Source organism: Oryctolagus cuniculus, chromosome 17 (assembly GCF_051225735.1).
Source record: "Oryctolagus cuniculus isolate XC-2025 breed Fujian yellow rabbit chromosome 17, ASM5122573v1, whole genome shotgun sequence".
NCBI lineage: Eukaryota > Metazoa > Chordata > Mammalia > Lagomorpha > Leporidae > Oryctolagus > Oryctolagus cuniculus.
Window position 1 is genome coordinate 2084596 of NC_142883.1, and position 21345 is coordinate 2105940.

Here is a 21345-nt window from a genome sequence, read left to right on the forward strand (position 1 = left end):
GTCTGGTGGACACGGGGACGCTGCCCGGCTTCCCATGCGCCTGCTCACCCAGTGCTTCCGGTCCGTGGCTCCGCCCCTGCTTCATGGATGGATTTCTGCTGGGGGGCGGTGGTCTGGGATGGACACTGAGTCGGAGTGGGCAAGCAGTACGGGCTTGCGGGCCCCGGCCTGTCCTGCTCGAGTGGGCACGGGTGGCGCTGTGTGGCTCAGCAGGCTGGGGGCCGGGTGGTGGTGTTTCAAGCACCATTGACCCTGGTGGGAGTGACGCAGGTGTGTGGACAGGGGCGGGGGCAGGGGTGCACCAGGGACTCGTCTCAGTCTGAGAACCGCCGTGTCTCCACCACGCCACCCGGGCCAGGAGTGCCCACAGCGGGCCGTGGAGGCACGGGTTCCTGGATCCCTTGCCTTCTTTGAGGTTTGGGGAGCAGTGAGGCTGTGCACATGGCGGCGACAGTCTCAGAGTACAGCGCCCGAGACGCAGATGTCGGCAGCTGGAAGTGGGCAGGGGCAGGTAGAGGGGCTCCCTTTGACTGTTCCCTGCAGCTTGCTCTGGGGTCTCCTAGCCCCAGGTGCAGAGGGTGGGAGGAGCGGCCTCCACTCCGGCGCGGGGGTGGGGGGGGGGTGGGGGGGTGATTGGATACTGAGCAGACGCCTGGTGGGGGCCGCGTTGGTGACCGGGGAAGGACGGAGTGCAGATCAGGAAACCTCCCGAGTGCTGGTGACCCAGGATGGACAGCCACCCATCCCGGCGGGCGGCATCTGGTGCCCGGCCTCAGTGGAGAGCAGTGCGGCTCCTGGGCTGTCGGCGGTGGTCTGGGATGGACACTGTGAGTGCGTTCTCGTCGTCGTCAGGGGCGGGAGCCAAGTGCCCAGCGGCAGGGCAGGCTGTGGGCGGTGCTGGGTGGTAGGGGCTGAGCCCACAGCACCGGGGGAGGGCGGTCAGGGCCGTGGGCTTCAGGGAACAGAGTTGGCTGTGGCCCCAGGCAGCTGAGCAGCCTCAGGGTGTGGGGGTCTCAGGCGTCAGGTGGTAACTGGACCCAGGGATCCCGAGGGGCGTCTGGTCGACCTTGAGTTGGGAAGCCCGGCACATCCAGGCGCCGCTGCGGCCGGCTCGATGCACCGAGCTTAGCTGTGACGCGAGGCTGGACAGTCCTCCCACTGGGGACTCGCTGGGCTCCCCCGAGCTGCATCTGTTGGCCGTGACGTGGCGGCCCTCCCAGGCTCTGCGGGGATCCCAGCCACCCCTGCCAGCAGCCCTTGCTGTGGCTGTGCGTGGGGTGTGTTCCGGTTGCTGAGCTCCGAGAGCTGGGCGGGGGGCGAGGCCTCCCTGGGTTGAGGACACGCACGTGGTCGCTCACCCACAGACCCTGTGCTGACACGGCTTCGCCGTTCACCTCACCTCGGAACCCTGAGGCTTCCCGGCACGTGGGGTGAGGCTCTGAGGACCAGCGCGCCCCCTCGCCCCGCGTAGGCCCTGCCCTGGCCGCCGCCGCCTTGGCCGAGGCGCACTCTGCCCGGTGGTCCCAGGCTTCCGGCTCTAAGTGCAGGGCGAGGGGCAGTGGTTGGCCCACACAGGGTGAGCCGCTGCCGCTGTGCCGGGGGCCGGCCCGGGAGGGCCGCCTGGCCCCCACCCCCACCCCCACCCCCAGAAGCACCGGCCAGGCGGGCGAGGGGTCTCCCAGGTGCCGCAGACAAGTGAGGGGTGGATTTGCCACCGATCGTGTTCGCGTTTCACTCTCACATTTTCGCTTTACTGTAAACTGCACACCGAGGGAAACCTAGCAGAGGGACTAAGAATCAGCCACGGGGAGCGTGTCCCCACAGCGCCCTGGCGATGCGGCCACGTAGGCGAGGCGGCTCCTCGTGGCCTGCTGGGTGCTGAGGGGCCGCGGCTGCGTGCCCTGCTGGGAGCAGGGTTAGCGGCCGGGCGGGCAGTTCTGCGTGTGCTGACGGCTGAGACCGCAGACGCAGGCCACGGAGGGCAGGGCGTGGCCACCCGCACTCAGGACGGCCGGAGCTCTGGGTCGCTTAAGTGCTTCCAGCCAGACGTGGCTCTGGGTTCCAGCTGGTTCCTGTGCTGGTGGCCCCTGGATGTGCAGCCGAGGGTCACACAGGCAGGCCCAGAGTGTGCAGAGGGGGGCAGGAGCGGGAGAACGCACCACGGCTCCCCCTACACGGCCAGGTCGGCCCACTGGTGGCCGGCAGCCAAGGCAGGCAGAACCCAGCCACAGTCTCGGTGCGTGGAACGATGGCGCGGTTTGGGATTTGAAATCGTGTTTGTTCTCTGGGGAAAACCACTGTGGGTGCCTGACGCCGTCCTTCCAGTGCTTCAGGGTCATGGTCACAGCAGTGGGTGCTCCTCCCTGAGAGGCGGGGGCAGCTGAGACCTCCGCGGTGGCCACGGCCTTGGCGATGCCGATGGGTCGGGTGCGGGGTGAGGCGGGGGACCCACAGCAAGCACGGCGCCCTGCCTTGATGTGGCTGTGGTTCAAGTCCCCTGGCCCCAGAGCTGACCCCTGCCCTGGAGGGGTGACACCCAGGCGTGGGGAGGGCCCCGGTGACAGCAAGGGGGCTGGGGCAGGCGGCAGGGGTCTGCGGGTCCGCATCCAGGCCCGCCCGTGGCTGGCGTCGGGGGTGGGGCCCTCTAGGACCAGCTGATGAGAAACTGCTTCCCCACGAACAGCGAGACGGGGACGTCCAGGATCTGGGAGGGCAGAGAAGTGAGCAGAGCTCCCCGCGGCCTGGGACGCAGGCGCAGCCGACGACGGCCAGCGGCTCGGGGCGGGGCTGAGCGCCCTCCCCCACCAAGGACAAAGCCCCCACCCTGAGCTCTTGCCTTGGTGTCGGGGCTGTAGGTGAAGTTGGAGACGGGGACGCCGTTGGAGAGGACCTGCTGGGGGGCCGTGGCCACGCCCAGGACCGTCACCTTCCTCAGCTGCAGGCTGGCCCCCTCGCCGGCCACGTGCTCCAGCTGGTTCCCCACGGTGTTCTGGCCCAGCAGACAGAGCAGGGGCAGCGTCAGCGGCTGGAGGGCCCAGCCCACTCCCCGTGCCCGTCCGGGTGGCCGCCCGCCCCCGGCACTCACGCTCCTGGCCAGGAAGGTGACGCTGGTGAAGTTCCCGCACTCCAGCACCCCCAGGCTCTCCCCGTCGTCCCAGAACAGCTCCCCGTGGGCCTCCCCGCTGGCGTTCAGGGCCACGGCCAGGGCCATGGGCTGCCGGCGGGACTCCGTGGTGGTGAGCCCGGGGCCCTGGAAGAGGGGTGGACACATCACCGTCCCAGTGCTGCCCGGGCCCTGCAGGGCCAGGGGACACCGGGCTGGGACAGCCTACGGCCAAGTGGGCTATACGCCCACGGTCACCGCTCTGGCCAAGGTCAGATGGGCCCCAGCCCCTCGCTCTCCAAGGGCAGCCCCCCTCCACGAGGGCCCGGGTACCTGTAGGGGGACGATGTACCCAGCCCGCAGGTGGAGGTTGATGGTGTCCAGGGGGGCCGGCAGCGTCACCCACTGCCCCTCACTGTGGATGGGAGGGCTGGGGGCAGCCAGGGGCAGGGGCGGGAGGCTGCCGAGGGCCTCGATGGGCACCTGGGGGGAGAGGCCGCGTCAGGGGAGGCCCGGGCAGCACCAGGCCCCACGCTGTCTTCCTTGGCCACTGTAGGGGACAGAGCCCAAGAGGCCTGGGGCGGGGGTCAGAACACCCGGCTGGCTCAGCCTTCTGGGGCTCCGGCAGGTGACCGTGCGCACCTCGCGTTCTCCGTCTGGGGAGTGGTGGCTCTGAGCTGAGAATGCCCAGGGCACCTGGACAGGGGCCTGCACGGGGCCAGGACTCAGCACGAGGTCTCCTCACCTCCCGGGTTGCAGGGTCCCCGCGGCTTACCGTGTGCAGGGGGTACCATGTGCCCGAAGGAAAGTAGCCGGTCACGTTCACCTGCCCGGCCTGAAGCACCGGGGTGATGAGCAGGGCCGCCCCCCACAGCAGCTGCCGGTCCACCGTCCAGGTGCGCGGGTCCTCGGGGAACCTGCAGACGGGAGGGGCAGGGGCCTGCGGCCAGGGCTGGGCAGGAGGAGGGCACGGAGCCAGGAGTGACCCCAGGCCAGGACGCAGCTGGGGGGGGGGGGGCCTTGGCTGACTGTGCTGTTCTAGTTTCATGTTAAAAGCAGTCACTTATCTGAAAGGCAGAGAGGGAGACAAGTGTTCCCTCGGCTGGGTCACTCCCCCGACGGCTGCAGTGGCGGGGTGGCCCACACCCACGGCAGGGGCCCAGGTACTTGGGCCATCTGCTGCTGCTTTCCCAGGTCAGCTCGGAGCCGGGCCACAGGCAGGCAGCCGGGACTGGAAGCGGCACCCCCACTGGGACGCCAGCCTCGGGAGCGGTGGCCTAACCCGCGGTGCACCGGCGCCTCTGGCGAGCACAGGAAAGCCTCACCGTGGGCGAGTCCCTGTGCCTCCCCCGGGCAACCCTGGCACCGCGGGCAGACTCCCGCCGGGGGGGGGGGGCGGACTTTGAGCCGGTTCCCGCTCCTGTGTCGGGCACAGCTCTGGGCCAGACTTCTCCACAGACACGTTTATGGCCTGTTACACCTCAGAGATGCCTGCAGGCCAGAATCCTGTTTCTAAAGTTAACGCAGGGGCCGGCGCTCTGGCCTCACGGGTAAAGCTGCCGCCTGCAGAGCCAGCATCTCATATGGGCGCTGGTTCGAGTCCCGAGTGCTCCACTTCCGATCCAGCTCCCTGCTATGGCCTGGGAAAGCAGTGGAAGATGGCCCCAATTCCTGGGCCCCTGCACCTGTGTGGGAGACCCGATGAAGCTCCTGGCTCCTGGCTTCAGATTGGTCCAGCCCCAGCCATTGCAGCCATCCCAGGAATGAACCCGTGGATGGATCTGTCTCTCCCTCTCCTTCTATAACTCTATAACTTCTATAACTCTGACTTTCGAATAAGCAAGAAAATCTTTAAAAAAAAAAAAAAAAGGTAAAGGAGGCCTGAGGACAGGACTGACCCAGCAGGGTGTGCACACGGCACAGGAATCTCGGAGGCAGAGGTTCTGGGTGTAGAAGCACCCAAGGCCGCCCGGGCTCCGTGGCAGGGCACTGAGGCCTCGGAGCCGAGGGGAATCAAGGAAACGGGGCTGGCGATGTGGCGCAGTGGGCTAAGCCTGTAGCGCCAGCATCCCCTACGGGCTCCGGTTCGAGCCCCGGCTATTCCATGTCTGGTCCAGCTCCCTGCTTGTTGTCCAGGGGGGAGCTGCTTCCCGCAGGAGCCTCCTCATCTGGGCGTGGGGGCCTGGTCCACACCTCCAAGGCCAGCCCCTCGCTGCGGTCTGGGGTCACGGGGAGGGCCGGTCTCCCCACACTGGGGGCCCTATCACATGATATAGGAGGTCCTGGGCGTGGGGGCCTGGTCCACACCTCCAAGGCCAGCCCCTCGCTGCGGTCTGGGGTACGTGGGAGGGCCGAGTTCCCCCCACACGGCCACTGCTGGAGTCCTGCTGGCCGACCCCTCCCCGGGGCCCCGGCACTCACTCCAGGAAGAGGGGCCGGGCCACGGTGTCCCCTCGGACGTGGGCCTTGTGGAAGAGCGTGTAGAGGTGCGGCAGCAGCGCGTAGCGCAGGCCCAGGGCCTTCCTCATGGCCTGCTGTGCGGCCTCGCTGAACCTGTAGGGCTCCTGGGGCTGGGCGGGAGGGGCACAGTGGGGCCCGGGCTCCGCCTCGAGGGTCCGGGCCCCCCGCCCCGGGCGCCCCCGCCTACCTGGCTGTGCAAGTCGTTGTGGTTGCGCATGAAGGGGTAGAAGGCGCCCAGCTGGGTCCAGCGCACACACAGCTCCTCTGAGCTGTCGCCCAGGAAGCCACAGACGTCCGCCCCCACCAGGGGCACCCCCAGCAGGTTGAACTGCAGGACTTCTGGGGGGGGCACAGGCCGGGCCTCAGGCTGCGCCCCCTCCCTGCCGTCGGACGCACAGTGGCCTTGGACAGTCCGGCCCCTGCACCTGACCGCTCCCAGCTCCTGGGTGCTGGGCTCCGACCCCCAGCCCGAGGGCGGCCTTGCCGGGACACGGGGTCTCCACGGTGCCGTCACACAAGACGGGGTCACCCACCCAACAGGAAACGGCCCCAAGGAGGCATGGACACAGCCAGAGGTCTCAGGGACGTGGCGCCCGCCCGGGACGTCAGGCCAGTGCCAACAGGGCAGCAGGGAGGGTCTCAGAGGGAGCCTGGCGTGGTGTCCCAGGACGCCCCTCCCTGAGCCATCCCCGCTCCAGAGCCCACTGGCCCCGGCCTGGGCCTGCGGCCTCAAAGCTCTGAAGACAAACATCAGGTTCTCGTGGGCAGACAGGGCAGGCCCCGGGCGGGCCGTGGGGGCGCCCTGTGCAGACGGCGGATGCAGGGGGGGCGTGGTCAGAGGGCTTCCCAGGCAGTGGCCAAACGAGACAGGAAGGCTCTGAAGAGCGCACACGCATGTGCGGAGCGGCATGGGGCTGACACGTGAGCAATGGCACCGGCTGACACGTGTGAGCAGTGACATGGGCTGACAAGCGTGATAGAGCAGTACACAGGTGTAGGGGCAGCACTGCCCCCACCCCAACAGCATCCTGGAGTGGGCTGGGCAGAGAACTCAGCTCTGGGCAAACCCCTCCCCAGGGGCCACACCCCTGCCCCGCTCCCTCCTCGCCCCTCCCAGGGGCCGCACCCCTGCCCCGCTCCCTCCTCACCCCTCCCCAGGGGCCTGCACCCCTGCCCCGCTCCCTCCTCGCCCCTCCCCAGGGGCCGCACCCCTGCCCGCTCCCTCCTCGCCCCTCCCCAGGGGCCGCACCCCTGCCCGCTCCCTCCTCACCCCTCCCCAGGGGCCGCACCCCTGCCCGCTCCCTCCTCACCCCTCCCCAGGGGCCGCACCCCTGCCCCACTCCCTCCTCGCCTCGCAGGCCCTCACCTGGCACGGAGGAGGAGAGATGCTCCCAGGTGCTCCACACGTCCCCTGTCCAGTGGCCAGCGTATCGGCCGTGGCCAGAGAAGGTCGAACGGGAAATGACGAATGGGCGTGTTCCCCGAGCCTTCACCAGGGCCCTGGGCAGAGCAGGGGACGCGAGAGGGAGCTGTGGGGAGCCCCCGCCACCCTCAGGAGGGCACGGTGAGGCCGCGTCTGCTGGCCAGCGGCACAGGCCCCCCGAGGCCAGTGCTGAGGGTCCTGCCGCTGAGCGCCAGGCAGCGGCGGGGGTGGGGGTGGGGCCTCTTTTGTCCCCATGTGGGCCCTGGCCCCTCCCCGGCGTCCTGAGGTGGGACAGGCTGGTGGGGGCCGCACCTGTGGGAGGCGATGGCTTCGGTCAGGCCGTACAGGTTGTGCAGGTTGTAGTGCGTGGACAGGAACTGGTGGCTGGAGGCACAGATGGTGGCTGCCTGGAGGGCCCCGCCCGCCACTCCTGGAAGAGGGGTGGGTTTCCATGGCGCTCCCCCACCTCAGGACGTCTGCACCTCCATGCTCCGAGACAGGCCCGGCGGGGGGCCGAGACTGCTCGTGGGAGAGCCCCAGGCGTCACGCCCACCCCCTCAACCGCTCCCCCAGCTGCCCCAGGCCCCACACCCCCTCTTCCACAAGGGCTGGCCCTCGGCGGCGTCTCATGTGGCTGCCGCCTCCCCGGGGCCCTCCGCCCCCTCCCAGCGGCTGCGCCGCCCTCCGCCCTCTTTCAGGGATGAGGGGAGGCCCCGCCGCCGCGGCCTGTGCCCACCTGGCAGGTACGGCGGCTTCTCCAGGGTGTTGTTGGGACAGCCGTACTCGGAGCCCCTGACGAAGTTGGACGGCTCGTTCATGTCCTGCGAGAGAGGCCCAGCTGCAGGGGAGCGGCCTGGCCCCAGGGGCCAGGGCACCGCCCGCCGCGGGGCCCAACTTACGATCCACATGCCGTCGAAGGGCACCTGGGCGTGGAACTCAGCCACCATGTCCTGCCACCAGTCGAGGGTCTCGGGGTTGGTGAAGTCAGGGAAGGCGGAAGGTCCCGGCCACACCTAGGGGACAGAAGTCGCAGGAGGAGACCCCAACCCGCACGGAGCCTGCGCTGCAGCCCAGCCGCCCTCAGGGACAGCCTCACGCTCGCTCAGCGTCCTGGCTGGCAAACTCGGGCCTGGGGGCAGTGAGCAGGTCTCTCCTCACAGGGGCCCAGGGCCGAGGGGCCTCAGACGGGGAGAGCTAGGGAGCCCCCGCACACCGAGCTGGGGTGAGGGGGCCCTGAGCCTGACAGCGCGGGGAGGGGCTGCGGGCACCGCTCAGCCTGGAATCCAGGCTCCGTATCTGCACCCTGGGGTCTTCCCCAGCCCCTCCTCAGCTGGCGACCCCTTCTTCCCCGTCCTGGGCACTGCCTGGATCCCGGCATCTGGAAACCAGGGGCCCCTGCGGTGGGGGCACAGGGCAGGCCCAGCCGGGCTCTACATTGCTGTGCTGGGCTCAGGCAGCCTTCCTGGTCGGGACCCACCATCCCCTGGGGCCGGGCCTGGTGGGAATCCCCCCTCGTGCTGAACAAGCCGCCGGCTCCCCGAGGCCAGGGCCCTGCTCCGTGCCGCCTGCCCGCAGGCCCCGCCCTACCTTCCCCATCAGCGGCTGCCCCGTCTCGTTGGTGATAAAGACCCCTCTCCGCAGGCCCTCATCGTAGGGTCGGTAGCTCCCGGGGGGGCCCGAGCTGCTGATGGCAGGGTCCTGGGGAGAGAGGCCCTCAGGAGGCAACACAGCCCGGGACAGTGGGAGCCCAGAGGCCTGGTGCGTGCCGTGTGCCCGTGTGGAGCGCAGGGCGGTGGAGGGCGTCCCGTGTTCTCTGGGGACCGCCTCCTCCGCGGTCGTGCTCATTTTAGAAGCGTGAGAAAGACCAGGGCTGCGGGAGCCCGCGCGGCTCTGGGTGGTCCCTCAGCCGCCAGGACGGACACTGGCAAGGCCTGCACAGCACCTGCCTCCAGGCAGCCACGGCCTCCGCGGGTGGGGGGCTGTTAGTCTCCCAGCCCGCCCTCCCCACCTGCTCCCGGCAGGCCGGCCAGCACAGAGCCCGGGAGACCAACCCTCTGGCTGTGGGGCCTGGGGCACAGGGTCTGTGCTGCGCCTCCCAGGGTCCTGCCCCAGTCACGCAGCCTCCAGAGTGGGCAGAGCTGGCCTGGGGAGAGGCGGGGCCGGGAGCCCCTCCTCCAAGGCAGCGCAGGAACCCCAACCCAGACCCGGGGCTGACAGGTGCCTGTGCAGTGAGCGTGGCCGGCCGCCCCCTCCCCGGCCGGCTCACCACAATCATCACGTAGCGCCGGCCGCCCTGGTGCAGCTGGTGCACCATGGCCGGGAAGTCGGCGAAGCCATCCCTGTTGAAGGTGAAGTCTCTCCGGGAGTCCATGTAGTCCAGGTCATTCCACTGCACGTCCTGCGGCCGCAGACGGAAGCCCCTGCTGGGCCCAGGCCGGTGGTCGTGCAGCCCCGCCTCCCCACCCGGCCCACCTCACTCACCAGGGGGAAGTGGGCCCGGGTCATGTTCTCCACCACCTGGCGGGTGATGGCCGTGGACGAGTAGCCCCAGCGGCACAGGTGGAAGCCCAGGCCCCAGTAGGGCGGCATGAACGGGTACCCTGAGAGCCAACGGCGGCTGGTGAGGGGGTGGGGGAGGCAGGGAGGCTGGGGGCGGGCCACGGTGGGGGGGCGCAGGCTTTACCCACGACGTCCAGGTACTGCTGCACCACACTCTTGGGCTCGGGGCCCAGGAACACATACAGGTCCAGGATCCCGCCCGTCGATCGCCAAGTGAGGGCGGGGCTCGGCTGCAGGACCACATCTGGGGGGAGCAGTCCTGGGCTCAGGGACCTCGGACCCCAGAGACAGGTCAGAGGGAGGCTCTGCCCCTAGGGAGCCGGGGCAGCGTGGTGGGGCGGCCAACAGAGCCTCACTTGCCACAGAATGGCAGCCCTCCCCCGCTGAGGACAGAGGGTGGAGCTGGGAGGGGTCAGGCACCTGACCCAGACAGGGGAGTGAGGCCTGACCCCGAGCCCACGTCCCCAGGCCCATGTCCCCGAGCCCACGTCTGTCCATGGCCCAGGCTCTCAGGCCGACGCTCCCAGGCCCACGTCCATGACCCACGTCCCCAGGCCCTCTTCCCCGGACCCATATCCCCACCTGAGCCCACGTTCATCCCCGACTCGCATCCGTCCCCGCCCACGCACCCTGGCCCACGTCCCAGCCCACGCCTCCAGGCCCACGACCCGAGCCCACCTCCTTCCCGACGCGCACACCCAAGCCCAGCTCCCAGGCCACGTCCGTCCCCGCCCACGCACCCAGGCCCACGTCCCAGCCCACGACCCGAGCCCACCTCCTTCCCGACGCGCACACCCAAGCCCAGCTCCCAGTCCACGTCCGTCCCCGCCCATGTCCCCGGTGGGGGCGGCTCACCCATGGCGTTGCTGTTAAGCAAGAACACCCCGTGGGCCGTGCCGCCGTCCTCCAGCGCCAGGTAGAAAGGGTGCGACCCGTACAGGTTGACGTTGGGCTGGGACGGGGGGGGGGGGACCTCAGCTCCCACAGCCCGGGCTCCTCGCCCCGCCCACCACCCCGGGGCTCACGGGGAGCACCAGAGCCGCCCGGAGCCCAGACTGGGCGTCCCCGCCCCGTTACCGTGGGGGGCACGTCCCGGTTCCAGAGGGTGACCCTGGCCCAGTCGGCGGTGAGCATGAGCGGGCTGAGGTGCTCGCCCAGCCCGGTGAGCAGCCGCGAGGGCAGCGCCGTGGACAGCTGCAGATACTGGTCGGCGAAGAACAGCGGCGCCACGCTCGTGTTCAGCCTGCAGGGACCCGGGCGCTGAGTGGGGGAGGAGGCCGGGGGCAGGGCCTCGGGCCCCACGTGGACCCTCCCACAGAGGACGGGCAATGGCCTGGCCAGCTGGGTGGCCCCGGGACAGGCAGCCGCGCAAGGCCCAGCTGCCTCGCATCCGGAACCCTGCTCCCAGAGCCGCCGCCGAGGGCGTGTTCGGGCGGGCGTGTCACCCAGGTGGGCCCCCGAGGCTGCCCTCCAGGGACCAGCCGGATCCGGGTCAGAGCAGAAGTGTGGGCGGGGCTGCACCAGACCCTTCTGGTCCAGAACCTATGGCCTGGGCACCTCCTGCGAGGGCCGCAGTCCTCCCAGACCCGGCCTCATCGCGCCCAGCCGGGGTCCCCGGGTCTCTGTCAGTGTGACAGGCGGCACTGTGAGAGAGCCAACCCCCGCCCAGAGGACAGCATCCTGCGACCCACGAGGCCGCCGCGGGGCACCACCGGGTTCCACGCCTTCCCGAACCTCCTCCAGCCTCTGCTCAGAGGTCAGCTTCCCGAGAGGCCATCCTGCCTCTCTGCCACGGGCACCCCAACCCAACACAGCGGCTCCTCCAGTTTCCCAGGGTCCGGCATGGCCTGGTTTCCCGCCTGCCTGGACAGCGCCACCCCAAGACCCCACAATCGGCACAAAGAACAAACGAACGAGAGAAATGCGGGACAGGGTTGTCGGGGTTAACCGCTAGGAGACAAGCAGGGGCCAGCCCAGGGGGCGCCCGGTGGAAAGTGCCTGTAGCCCCCACATAGGCCCGTGGGGGTCGGGGTCTCAGCAGCACCGCGTGGCCCTGCCTGACCTGCGCTCTGGGGAGGAGGGGACAGTGTCCCTGCCCGGGCTGCTTTGGCAGGAGCGCTGGCTGGCTCCCTCCCTGTGTAACGCCTCGCCCAGGCTGCCCGGGTTCGGGCCGGCTCAGGGGCCATGGTGTCAGGAGCGTGGCTGGGCCAAGACTCCAGCCAAGGGCCAAGGACAGCAGTGATGTCATGGACAGGCAAGGTCACCCCTCCACACCAGCAGTGAGGGACGGCAGGGAGCCCGGTACGGGCACAGGGCCACAGGTGATGCTAGACAGTGGGCCACCCTGGGCACTGTGGGGCCTGGGCACCCCAGCCTCCCTGAGGGACCTCGGAGACCCATGCGGTCAGAGCGCCACGGCAGGAGCGGCAGAGCAGAGCCGGGACCTTCCAGGAGGCTCTGGCCCCGAGGGCTGGCCCTGCCCCGGCCCGCCCAGGAGGGGACCTGGGGACCAGGCACTCACAGCACCCGGCCGTCCAGCTTCCGGCGCACAATCACCCCGAAGGGCTCCTCCGAGAAGGCCACGCTGTAGAGGGGGGACGGCGCCCGGCTGTGCACGTGCGGCGTCTCCAGCGGCACCTCATAGCGCCTGTCCGCGGGGTCTTTGATCTGGAAGACAGACAGTGGCACAGGAGCCCCATGTGGGCGCGGGGCCAGGCGGGGCCCAGAGTGTCCTGTGTCCCGTGTGGGCTCGGCACTCTGGTCAACGCCCTGAGCCAGGACCCCGGCTGTGCTGAGGTCTAACACAGAGCAGCGGCCGCCAGTGCCGGCGTGAGCACAGCTGTGTCCCCGCGGCCGCCTGGGCCTCCCCGGAGCTCAGAGTCACCCACCTCCTCTGCTCACCGCACGGCCCTCCCCCGCCAGCCAGGGCCAGCAGACACAGCAGCACACTGGGCGAGGGACTGCTGTTACCAGGCACGTCCACACGGGGCCACCGGCAGGCACGTGGGGCCCGGCCTTGCGTCTGCGACTCATGCCGTGGACGACAGGCTGTGAGCCCCTCCCACCACGATCACCCAGCGTGGACAGGCCGTGAGCCCCTCCCACCACGATCACCCAGCGTGGACAGGCCGTGAGCCCCTCCCACCTCGCTCACCCAGAGTGGGCAGGCCGTGAGCCCCTCCCACCTCGCTCACCCAGAGTGGGCAGGCCGTGAGCCCCTCCCACCTCGCTCACCCAGAGTGGGCAGGCCGTGAGCCCCTCCCACCTCGCTCACCCAGAGTGGACAGGCCGTGAGCCCCTCCCACCTCGCTCACCCAGAGTGGGCAGGCCATGAGCCCCTCCCACCACACGCAGTGGGCAGGTCTCCGTGAGAACCTGCTTTGTGCCACAAACCACACTGAGGCCCTTTGGCAGTTACTGGCTGGCACCCCCCCCCCGCCCAGAACACTCCCCCTGGGCTCCTCTAGGACCTGAGGGTCACTTCCCGGGGGAGGCCTGGCGCCCTGGGGCCTGCCTCCCAGCGCCCTGGCCCTGCTCCGAGGGCACCCCCTGTGAGGGCACAGCACAGTGCAGCAGCGACCGGATGGCCGGGGGTGCCTGTGTCCCCGCCCCCCGCCCCGTCCTCTCCCCGCCCCCCGGCCCGGCTGGTGCCACTCGGGCCTGGGTCTCTGCCCACCGTGAAGTGCAGGCGGCTGTCGGTCTCCATCAGCACGTCCAGCCGCAAGGTCAGGATGTCCTTGGGGAAGAAGGTGGGGGTGGCACGCGTCAGGGTGGCTGTGTAGCCCATCTTGGAGGGGCTCAGGTCCTGCATCCTGTAACTGGGGTAGCTGGGTGGGAAGTAGCACCAGGGCTGCCCGATACGTGGACCCTGTGGCCTCCGCCTCGTGGGCGCATAGCAGCAGCCGCGGGCCTCGCACTGCTCCTGTGTGATGGCTCTGTCCGGGGCACAGTCGAAGCGGCTGTTGGGGGGGACATCGCACTGTGTGGGTGTGGCCCCAGGATGGCCAGGACGGCCAGGACGCTCCTGCGCAGGCCGGGGCAGTGGCCGGCTGGTATCCCCCGGGCCTCGGAAGATGCCACCCAGCTCCCGGGGGACCAGTGGGAAGGCACAGAGCAGACTGTGGCCCAGGAAGGCCGCCGTAGCCAAGGCGACGAGCACACAGACCCCCAGCAGGGGGCGGGAGCAGGGCGGCCACCTCCCGTCCATGGCCGGGCAGCGCGGGCGGCTCCGGGGGGCCTGCGGAGAGAAGGAGCCACAGTCGGCCGAGAGCTGGGATGCTCACGTGGTTTCCGGACAGTAATCGCGGCTGGCACGGGCAGGGCGGGCAGCAGACCAGCCTGGGAGGGGAGGGAGGCCAGGGGATGGAGAGAAGCAGCCCTAATGGGGGGCTCTGGGACACCCCACACCGAGAAGTCTCAGATGGACCGCCTAGAAGCCCACCGGTGGGCGCAGCGCGAGGGAGTGGCAGGTGCAACGGCAGGGGTTAAGCCCCACTCCGACGGTGGCCGAGGGCACCCGGGGTCCCCGCCCCAGTTCTGGCCCCTTCCCAGCAACTCCCCCACCCAGGCACCACGGTGAGGGCCTGGGGCTCTGCACCCACAGCCACGCTCCGGGACGGCACTGCCAAACAGACTGAGGCCCCGACTCGACAGCCTCGCAGCTCGGAGCCCAGCCTGCCCAGCCCGCCCAGGCGGCACAGGGGGCGTGTTAGGCAGGAAGTCAGGAATGAGCTTATGCGTGTGTGACATAAAGGCCTAAAGAGAAGACGTCTGTGTCCAGCATCTGCATCTGCATCTGAGTCATCCTGACAGTGTTCCAGGGGCAGCCCGGTATTCGCATCCTGCCCTGCCCCCTTCTACCTGATAACCTGCCAGGTGGGGGCCCCGCCCCTTCTGCCTGACAAATCTCCCACAATCTCCCAGGTGCAGCCCAGTATCTGCATCTCAAACACCCTGCTCCGGATCCCCATTCTCCAGGGGGCCCTGCTCACCCTTCCTCTGAACCCAGGATGGCGCCAGCTAGGCTTCCCCCTGTCTTATACCTTCAGGGGAAAACTGATAGAAGTTTTTCTATTTACATCCAAAAAGCCCTTTTCTTCCAAGAGGAGCAGAGGTGGGGAAGCAAGACCCATCTCCTTAAACCCCCCACCCTACCCCGGCCTCAACCGGACTGCGCGCTCAGCCCTCTGCCCCTCTGCTGAGCCGCCCGCCTGCCTGCCCAGGTGTGATCTCTCCACTCAACCATGTAACCTCGCTCCTCCCCCCAGTCCGAGCGACTGGTCTCTCTCTCCCAGGTCCTGTCTGGAGAGGGGCCCATCCGTCCTTACGGATGTCCCTTCCCTAATAAACTTCGCTACTTCTACTTTCCACTACTCTGTCTCACGCCTGAATTCTTTCTTGCGCGAAGACAAGAACCCTGCAATTTCTCCGCTAACAGGCGGACACGGGGGCTCTAGGCCAGCAGGTGCCCCAGGAAACCCCAGGTCCTGAGAGAACACGGAGCGTGCTCAGACGGCACGACCCTGCTGGCGCTGTTCACCCCTGCACCACAGGAAGAACGCAGGGCGGCTGGCCCAGCACCTGCCTGTGGGCAGTGGCCCAGGGCCCCCGGGGGAACAAATCCACAGTCACAAGTCCCTCCCAGCCGCCGCCGATCCGGGCGCTGGGGGCAGGTCACAGGCCAGGCAGAGGTGAGGGACTGCGGCAGGCAACCCCCCGACGGCTGTGGGCTGGTGCAGGTGCAGGGGCCACGGGCCAGCGGGAGCCCTCAGGGCGGAGCCTCCTGCACCCCACCCAGGTGCCTTCCGGGCATCCTGTGCCTGTTCTGGCCCCAGCACCTGGAGTCAGTGCAGGCTCAAGGCTCAGCCCCCACCGCAGACACCATCACAAGTCCCCACCCCACCCCCACCCCCTGTGCCACCTGTACTTCCGCCCCCGCCGCGTCAATCCTCTGCAAGGCTCCGGGACCAGCCAGAGGGAGGAGGTGCAGGGGCGAGACGCGCGGGGGGCAGAGCGCCCAAGCCCCGGCCGGCACCACCAGCCCACCCTGTGGCCTGGGGGTGCCCCTGGGTTCCACTACACTTCCTGTTGCAGTACTGGCCGCCGCTTCCGGCCGGGGGGGAGGGGCTCAACAAGCCCTCCCTGGTCACTTCCTGGTGGCGGCTCCGCCCCTCTCCTGGGTTCAAGTCTTCTGGGAGCTGAGTGCCAAAACCAGGGACAGAGAGGACAGAGCCCGCAGCCCGGTGGCCGCCCCCGGCTCAGCCAGCTGTGGCCGGAAAGCGAAGACTCCGGGCAGCCAGCAGTGACCCAGCATCCCGCGGGGCGCCGGTTCCAGCCCCGGCTGCTCCACTTCCCATCCAGCTCCCTGCTGTGGCCGGGCAGGCAGTGGACGGTGGCCCACGTCCCGGGGCCCCTGCACCCGCGTGGGGGACCCGGAGGAGGCTCCTGGCTCCGACCGGCCGGTGCGGCCACCTGGGGAGGGGCCAGCGTGGAGGCCCCCTCTCCCCTGGTAACTTCAGACGAGGGCACGGGTCAGACGACACAGACGCGGCCTGCTGCGCTCTGCACTCTCACCTGCTCCCGGGCCACACTGCACGCGGTGACGCAGGCACAGGGGGCTGTGTACACGTGTGTACACGTGTGTGTACACGTGGGTGAGACCAGGGCACAGTGACTCAGGCATACATGGGGCTGTGTACATGTGTGTGCATGTGTGTGTACGTGTGTGTGAGACCAGGGCACAGTGACTCAGGCACACATGGGGCTGTGTGCATGCGTGTGTACATGTGTGTGACCAGGGCAGCACTCAGGCACAGTGTACAGGGGCTGTGAACACATATGTGTCTGAGAGCCCAGGGCACAGTGACTCAGGCACACACGGGGGCTGTGTACACGTGTGTACGTGTGTGTACATGTGTATGAGACCAGGGCCACAGTGACTCAGGCACACATGCTGGGCTGTGTACATGTGTATGTGTGTACACGTGTGTGTGAGACCAGGGCACAGCGACTCAGCTGCATACCATGGGGCTGTGTACACGTGTGTGTACAGATGTGTGCATGACCATGGCTACAGTGACTTAGCCGTACACTGCGGGGCTGTGTACGTGTGTGCACACATGTGCACGCATGACCATGGCTACAGTGACTCAGCCGTACACTGCGGGGCTGTGTACGTGTGCACACATGTGCACGCATGGCCATGGCTACAGTGCCTCGGCTACACACCGTGGGGCTGTGTACACGTGTATACCCGTGCGTGGTGTGACCAGGGCAGCAGTGACTCAGGCACACACAGGGCTGTGTACACGTGTGTACGTGTGTGTACATGTGTATGAGACCAGGGCCACAGTGACTCAGGCACACATGCTGGGCTGTGTACACGTGTATACCCGTGCGTGGTGTGACCAGGGCAGCACTGACTCAGGCACACACAGGGCTGTGTACACGTGTGTGTGTGACCATGGCCACAGAGACTCGGCCGCGCACGCGGGCTGTGTCCATGGAGCGGGCAGGTGGCCAGCAGACACCCGGTTCAGAGCAGGGCGCTGGGGCCCGCGGGCTCCACTTCCTGCTGCAGCTGTAGGGTCCTCGCCCCCGTGGCCGCTCCAGAGACGGCTGAGCTGGCCTCGCTCCGAGACCCAGCAGCTCGGGGCCGGGTCCGGGGCCGGCAGAGGGTCAGGAGCATGGGCTGGGGTCGGGCAGAGGGGCCAGGGGCCGGACAGAGGGTTGGGGTCAGGGGCAGGGCCGGGGCCGGCAGAGGGGTCAGGGGTCAGGGACCGGGCAGAGGGGTCGGGGTCAGGGGTCAGGGGTCGGGGCCCGGGCCCGGGCAGCTCAGGGTCCACCTCTGCGCTTCGCGTCAGAGCGAGCGGTCAGGAGGTCAGCGCCAGAGTACGCGGGCAAGAGGATTCCAACCCGCTCTGGGCCGAGGCGTCCGTGCCCCCTGCGGGACGCGGGCCCCGGGCGGTGGGGGTCGCAGGGGTCACTGCCCGCACTGCCACCCGCGGGCGCCCTCCGCCACCACCCGCCCGGCTCCGGCTCCAGGTCGCTTAACTCCAACGACCAGGGCGTCGCCGACCTCCCCAGCGACCCTCGCCAGGCGCAAGCCCCCTCACCTCCGCGCACGCGCAGCAGCGCTCCCACGGCGGGCGGCGCCGGTCACGTGGCACGGCCGCCCGCGCAGGCGCGCTGGGAGCGGGTGCGCGCTCTGCGCCCCCTGGCGGCGGCGGCGGCGGCGGCGCTCCGCGGTGTGCGGCTCCGCGGCTCCGAATCCGACCGAGCTGGGCGAGGGGCGCCCGGGCCGGGGGCGGCGTCCGAGAGGCAGAGGGAGCGGCGACGCCGGCGGGGACCCGACGCTTCCGAGGCCCGCCGCTGGCCTGCGCGGGCTCCGGGCCGCGGCCTCCAACAGGACGCCGCAAATCCGTGCGGCCGGCGGCGGCGGCGGAGGCGTGAAGTGTCGTAAAACGACGAGCGGTCGCGGGACCGCGCTGATGTCCGAGGGCCAGGGAGCGGCGTCCGCGGCGTCCGCGGCTGGCACCGGGCAGAGGGGACCGGGCGTTGGCTTCCGGGCAGTGGTCAGCGGGCCGAGGGCAGCGGCTACCGGGCAGCAGGAAGCGGGCACCGGGTTCCGGGCAGCGGGCACTGGGCTCCAGGCAGTGGGGAGCAGGGACCAGACAGTGGGCAGCGGGTTCCGGGCAGCAGGAAGCGAGTACCGGGCTCCAGGCAGTGGGCAGCGGGTTCCGGGCAGCTGGAAGTGGGCTCCCGGCTCCAGGCAGTGGGCACAGGGCAGTGGGCAGCGGGCTGTGGGGACCGGACAGTGGGCAGCGGGCCGCGGGCTGCGGGTTCCGGGTACTGGGCACCGGCAGCAGGCGATTAAGCTCCGCCACACACACAGCCGGGCTCCCCCTGCGGTTTCTGTCCCGCTACAGTAAAGACGCCCCACGCCCCCTCGAGAGAGCCGCGTTTTTATTCCTTGCGGGGAGTCGGGGAGGAGGCTGTTCTGGGGCCATTCCCCTGTGTGTGGACAAGCCGCTGGGCGGGGTCTCCCCCTCCCCCTCGGCCCACCCGGGAGGCGGTCGTGGCCTTCACCCCGGGGTCCCCGGTCAGCCCGGGCTCTGCGCCCAGGGAGGAGGGGCCCCGAGCGCGGGGGCACGCTGGGCCCTCCTGGGGTGGGCACCTCCCCCGTCTGCTGTTGGAGGACACGCGCAGTGGCGGTGTCCAGGGTTTATCCAAGCCCCTGGTTCCCACTGGTGGGCCCGGCCACTCCTAGGAGCGCCCCACGGACCGGAGCTGGCCATCCACCTTCTCGCTGACCCTGTGCAGGGCCTCCTGGAACTGCGGGAACTCGGACTGCACGTGGGCCAGGACGGTGGCCAGCAGGGCCAGCCGGTCGTCCAGGCGCTTGCGCTCCGCCTGCAGGGCCGGCTTGGAGCGGAACAGGAACGCGTACCTGCCATCCCTCACCGCCTGGAGGTGCTTCAGGCGCGTCTGCAGGGCCACGATGTCCCCCAGGTTCTGGGCAGGGCGAGAGGCCCGCGTCAGCCCAGGCCACTGCCCGCCGCCCCCTCAGACCCGGCCCAGGGAACCCCGAAGCAGAGCCACCGGGGGACGGCAGAGGACGTGGCTTCCCCAAGTCCAAGGAGATGCTTGGGCCCTCCGCCCCCCAGGCCCAGGGCCGGGCGCGTCTTGGCCTCAGCTGTCCCCACCTTCCACTCACCCCACATCCCGGCCCGCCCGGCACCCCCACCCCCACCTCAGGAGGAGGAGTTGCGGAATCCCGCGTCCCCCTCCCCTGCTCCCGCACCCCCTCGTCCCTGCCTGAGCTGGCTCCCTCCTGGCCACCTCCAGGTCCAGACTCAACACTGTCCCCTCCGCGTGGCCGTCCCAGACCCCTCTCAGCCCACCCTGACGTTCCAAGCGCCTCTTTTCTCCAAGGTGTCCGTCTCGCGATCTCAGACCCCCAGCCCCGCCCCGTCTGGGAGGTGGCTTGTCTTCCGCGCTCCACGCTGGGGCCCCCAGAGCAGTGCCCAGCCCATGGGAGCCACGGGAGTGGGAGTGGCCGGCGCTGCCGACCTGGCCTGGGCTTCACCAGATCCGGCCGGGGGCAGGGCACGGGGCGTGGCTGCGAGGGGCTCGTCCCGCCCCCAGGGCGACCCCGCCGGCTCACCTGTTTCTTGAGGGCCGTGAGCCCCTCCAGGTCGGCCTCCAGGGTGTCCAGTTCCGCCTGCATCCCGGACAGCTGCGCCTGCTTCTCCAGGAGGGAGCCGCTCACCAGCTTCTGGGCTGCTTCCAGCTCCAGGATGGTGCCGGCACACTCCTCGGAGGCCTGGGGCACAGGACGGTGCTGGGGCCCTCGGCCAGCGCGCAGAGGGCGCGTGTGGGGCCGAGAGCCGGGAGTCGGGGCCGTGCCTGGGCCGGTGGCGGATGGCGTCCAGGGGCTGGCCGAGGGGAAGACCCTGGGAGGAGCTGCCGGCCAGGGTGGGCGTGGCTCCTGGGTGGCTGGGGGCCCTGGCGGGGGCTGGGGTGAGCACCCGGGGCAGCGTCGGGACAGGAGCAGAGGAAGGCGTGGCACGCGGCCACTCCTGGCTGGCCGTCCCCTCCGCGGCGCCGCTCCACCGGCCCGCACAGGTTGGGCACACACGAGCCACGCCTACCTTGTGCGTGTCCTTGATCTTGCGGCGCAGCTCGGCCTGCTGGTGGTGGAAGTCGGTGCGGGTGAGCACCTTCGCGCCCCTCCTGCCCTGCCCCGCGGCCTGCGTGTCGATGGCCTCCCTGCGGGCCACGGCCAGCTCCATGGCGTGGATCATCTCCTCCTGCTGCTTCAGCAGCTGCCCGTGCCGGACCTGGGGGCGGGGGGCACGGGGCTGGGGCTGTGGGGGCGGGGGCGGGGCATGGGGCGGGGGCGGGGCCCTCCCTCCTCCCCTCCCTCCCTCCCTCCCGCCACGCCGTGCCCGCGCCGCCCACCGCACTGGCTGGGACCGGGAGCGCCTAGCACACGGGCTGTGGGCGCTGAGGCAGCCCTGAGCAGACACGAGCTCAGGTCGGGGATCCGGCTGGTGTGGGTGTGGCCTGTGTGTGTGATGTGTGCATGTGTGTGAGCACCTGTGCGGTATGTGTGCACGTGTGTGGTGTGTGCTTTGTCTGCATGATGTATGGGTGCATTTGCGTGTTGTTGTGGGTTGTGTGTGTGTGCGTGTGCTGTGTTTGCATGGTGTAAGGGTGCATGTGTGGTGTGTGCATGTGTGTGTGGTGTGTTGTGGGTTGTGTGGGTTGTGTGCATGTGTATGCACACGGGTGTGGTGTGTACCTGTGTTTTGTATATATGTGTGGTGTGTACATGTGTGGTGTGTGCTGTGTAGTTTGTGTGCATGGTGTAGGGGCACATGTGTGTGGTGCATACACATATGAAGTGTGTGTATGTTCCATGTGGTTTGCACGTGTGTGGTGCATGTGTGTGGTGTGTACACGTGTGTAGTGTGTCCCATGAGTTTGTGTACATGGTATATGGGTATGTGTGTGGTGTGTACATGTGTGTAGCGTGTCCCATGTGGTTTGTGTGCATGTGTATGGTGCATGTGTGTGGTGTGTACACGTGTGTAGTGTGTATGTGTGTCCCATGTGGTTTGTGTGCACGTGTATGGTGCATGTGTGTGGTATCTGTGTGGTGAGCTCGACGGAGCCAGGATGACTACACTGCAGCCTTGGAGGTGACACTGGGGACAGCCGGGCGGAGGCCCCCCGAGGGGCACACGGGAACCGAGCAGTGCTGACTGTGCCTGTGTGGCACATCTCGCGTGTCGGT

At 69.3% G+C, this 21345-nt stretch overlaps 2 protein-coding genes across 7 annotated transcripts in view; both read right to left on the reverse strand.

Annotated features, from left to right (window-relative positions):
* Positions 1–1729: 1729 nt before the first annotated feature.
* GAA (alpha glucosidase) lies at positions 1730–18448 on the reverse strand. 5 transcript variants are annotated; one of them, XR_011383259.2, is made up of 20 exons: positions 17660–18444; positions 13222–13782; positions 12067–12212; positions 10623–10788; positions 10401–10497; positions 9670–9789; positions 9468–9586; positions 9253–9384; positions 8574–8684; positions 7886–7999; positions 7723–7807; positions 7299–7416; positions 6930–7063; positions 5751–5902; positions 5525–5673; positions 3879–4055; positions 3437–3586; positions 3086–3250; positions 2837–2989; positions 1730–2704 (listed from the first exon to the last, which is right to left on the reverse strand). XR_011383259.2 is itself a non-coding variant. In XM_051830486.3 (20 exons), the coding sequence occupies exons 2-20, from the start codon at positions 13750–13752 to the stop codon at positions 2645–2647; spliced, it is 2844 nt and encodes a 947-aa protein (XP_051686446.3). In that variant the 5' UTR covers positions 13753–13782; positions 17660–18438; the 3' UTR covers positions 1730–2644. The 5 variants fall into 5 exon arrangements, 4 of the variants coding, with proteins under 4 accessions (XP_051686446.3, XP_051686447.3, XP_089173174.1 ...); XM_051830486.3 differs by having other exon boundaries at positions 3879–4020; positions 17660–18438; XM_051830487.3 differs by lacking the exon at positions 17660–18444 and adding an exon at positions 15466–15629 and having other exon boundaries at positions 3879–4020.
* A 44-nt stretch (positions 18449–18492) lies between these two features.
* CCDC40 (coiled-coil domain 40 molecular ruler complex subunit) overlaps positions 18493–21345 on the reverse strand; it is a 30984-nt gene continuing 28131 nt past the window's right edge. For both annotated transcript variants that reach the window (XM_051830482.3, XM_051830483.3), the window contains exons 18-20: positions 20198–20386; positions 19711–19869; positions 18493–19058 (exon numbers count right to left, since the gene is read on the reverse strand). In XM_051830482.3, the coding sequence (XP_051686442.3) occupies positions 18810–19058; positions 19711–19869; positions 20198–20386 (597 nt within the window). In that variant the 3' untranslated portion in view covers positions 18493–18809. The remainder of the gene's footprint in view (positions 19059–19710; positions 19870–20197; positions 20387–21345) is intronic.

What these genes read in the sequence shown, in the direction of transcription:
- GAA (XM_051830486.3), bottom strand. Translation starts at nt 13,752, where the DNA reads ATGGACGGGAGGTGGCCGCCCTGCTCCCGCCCCCTGCTGGGGGTCTGT. An exon ending in ACAGCCGCCTGCACTTCACG is followed by an intron (nt 12,213 to 13,221) that starts GTGGGCAGAGAC and finishes TCTGTCTTCCAG; the next exon opens with ATCAAAGACCCCGCGGACAG. An exon ending in GGCGCTACGTGATGATTGTG is followed by an intron (nt 8,685 to 9,252) that starts GTGAGCCGGCCG and finishes CTCTCTCCCCAG; the next exon opens with GACCCTGCCATCAGCAGCTC.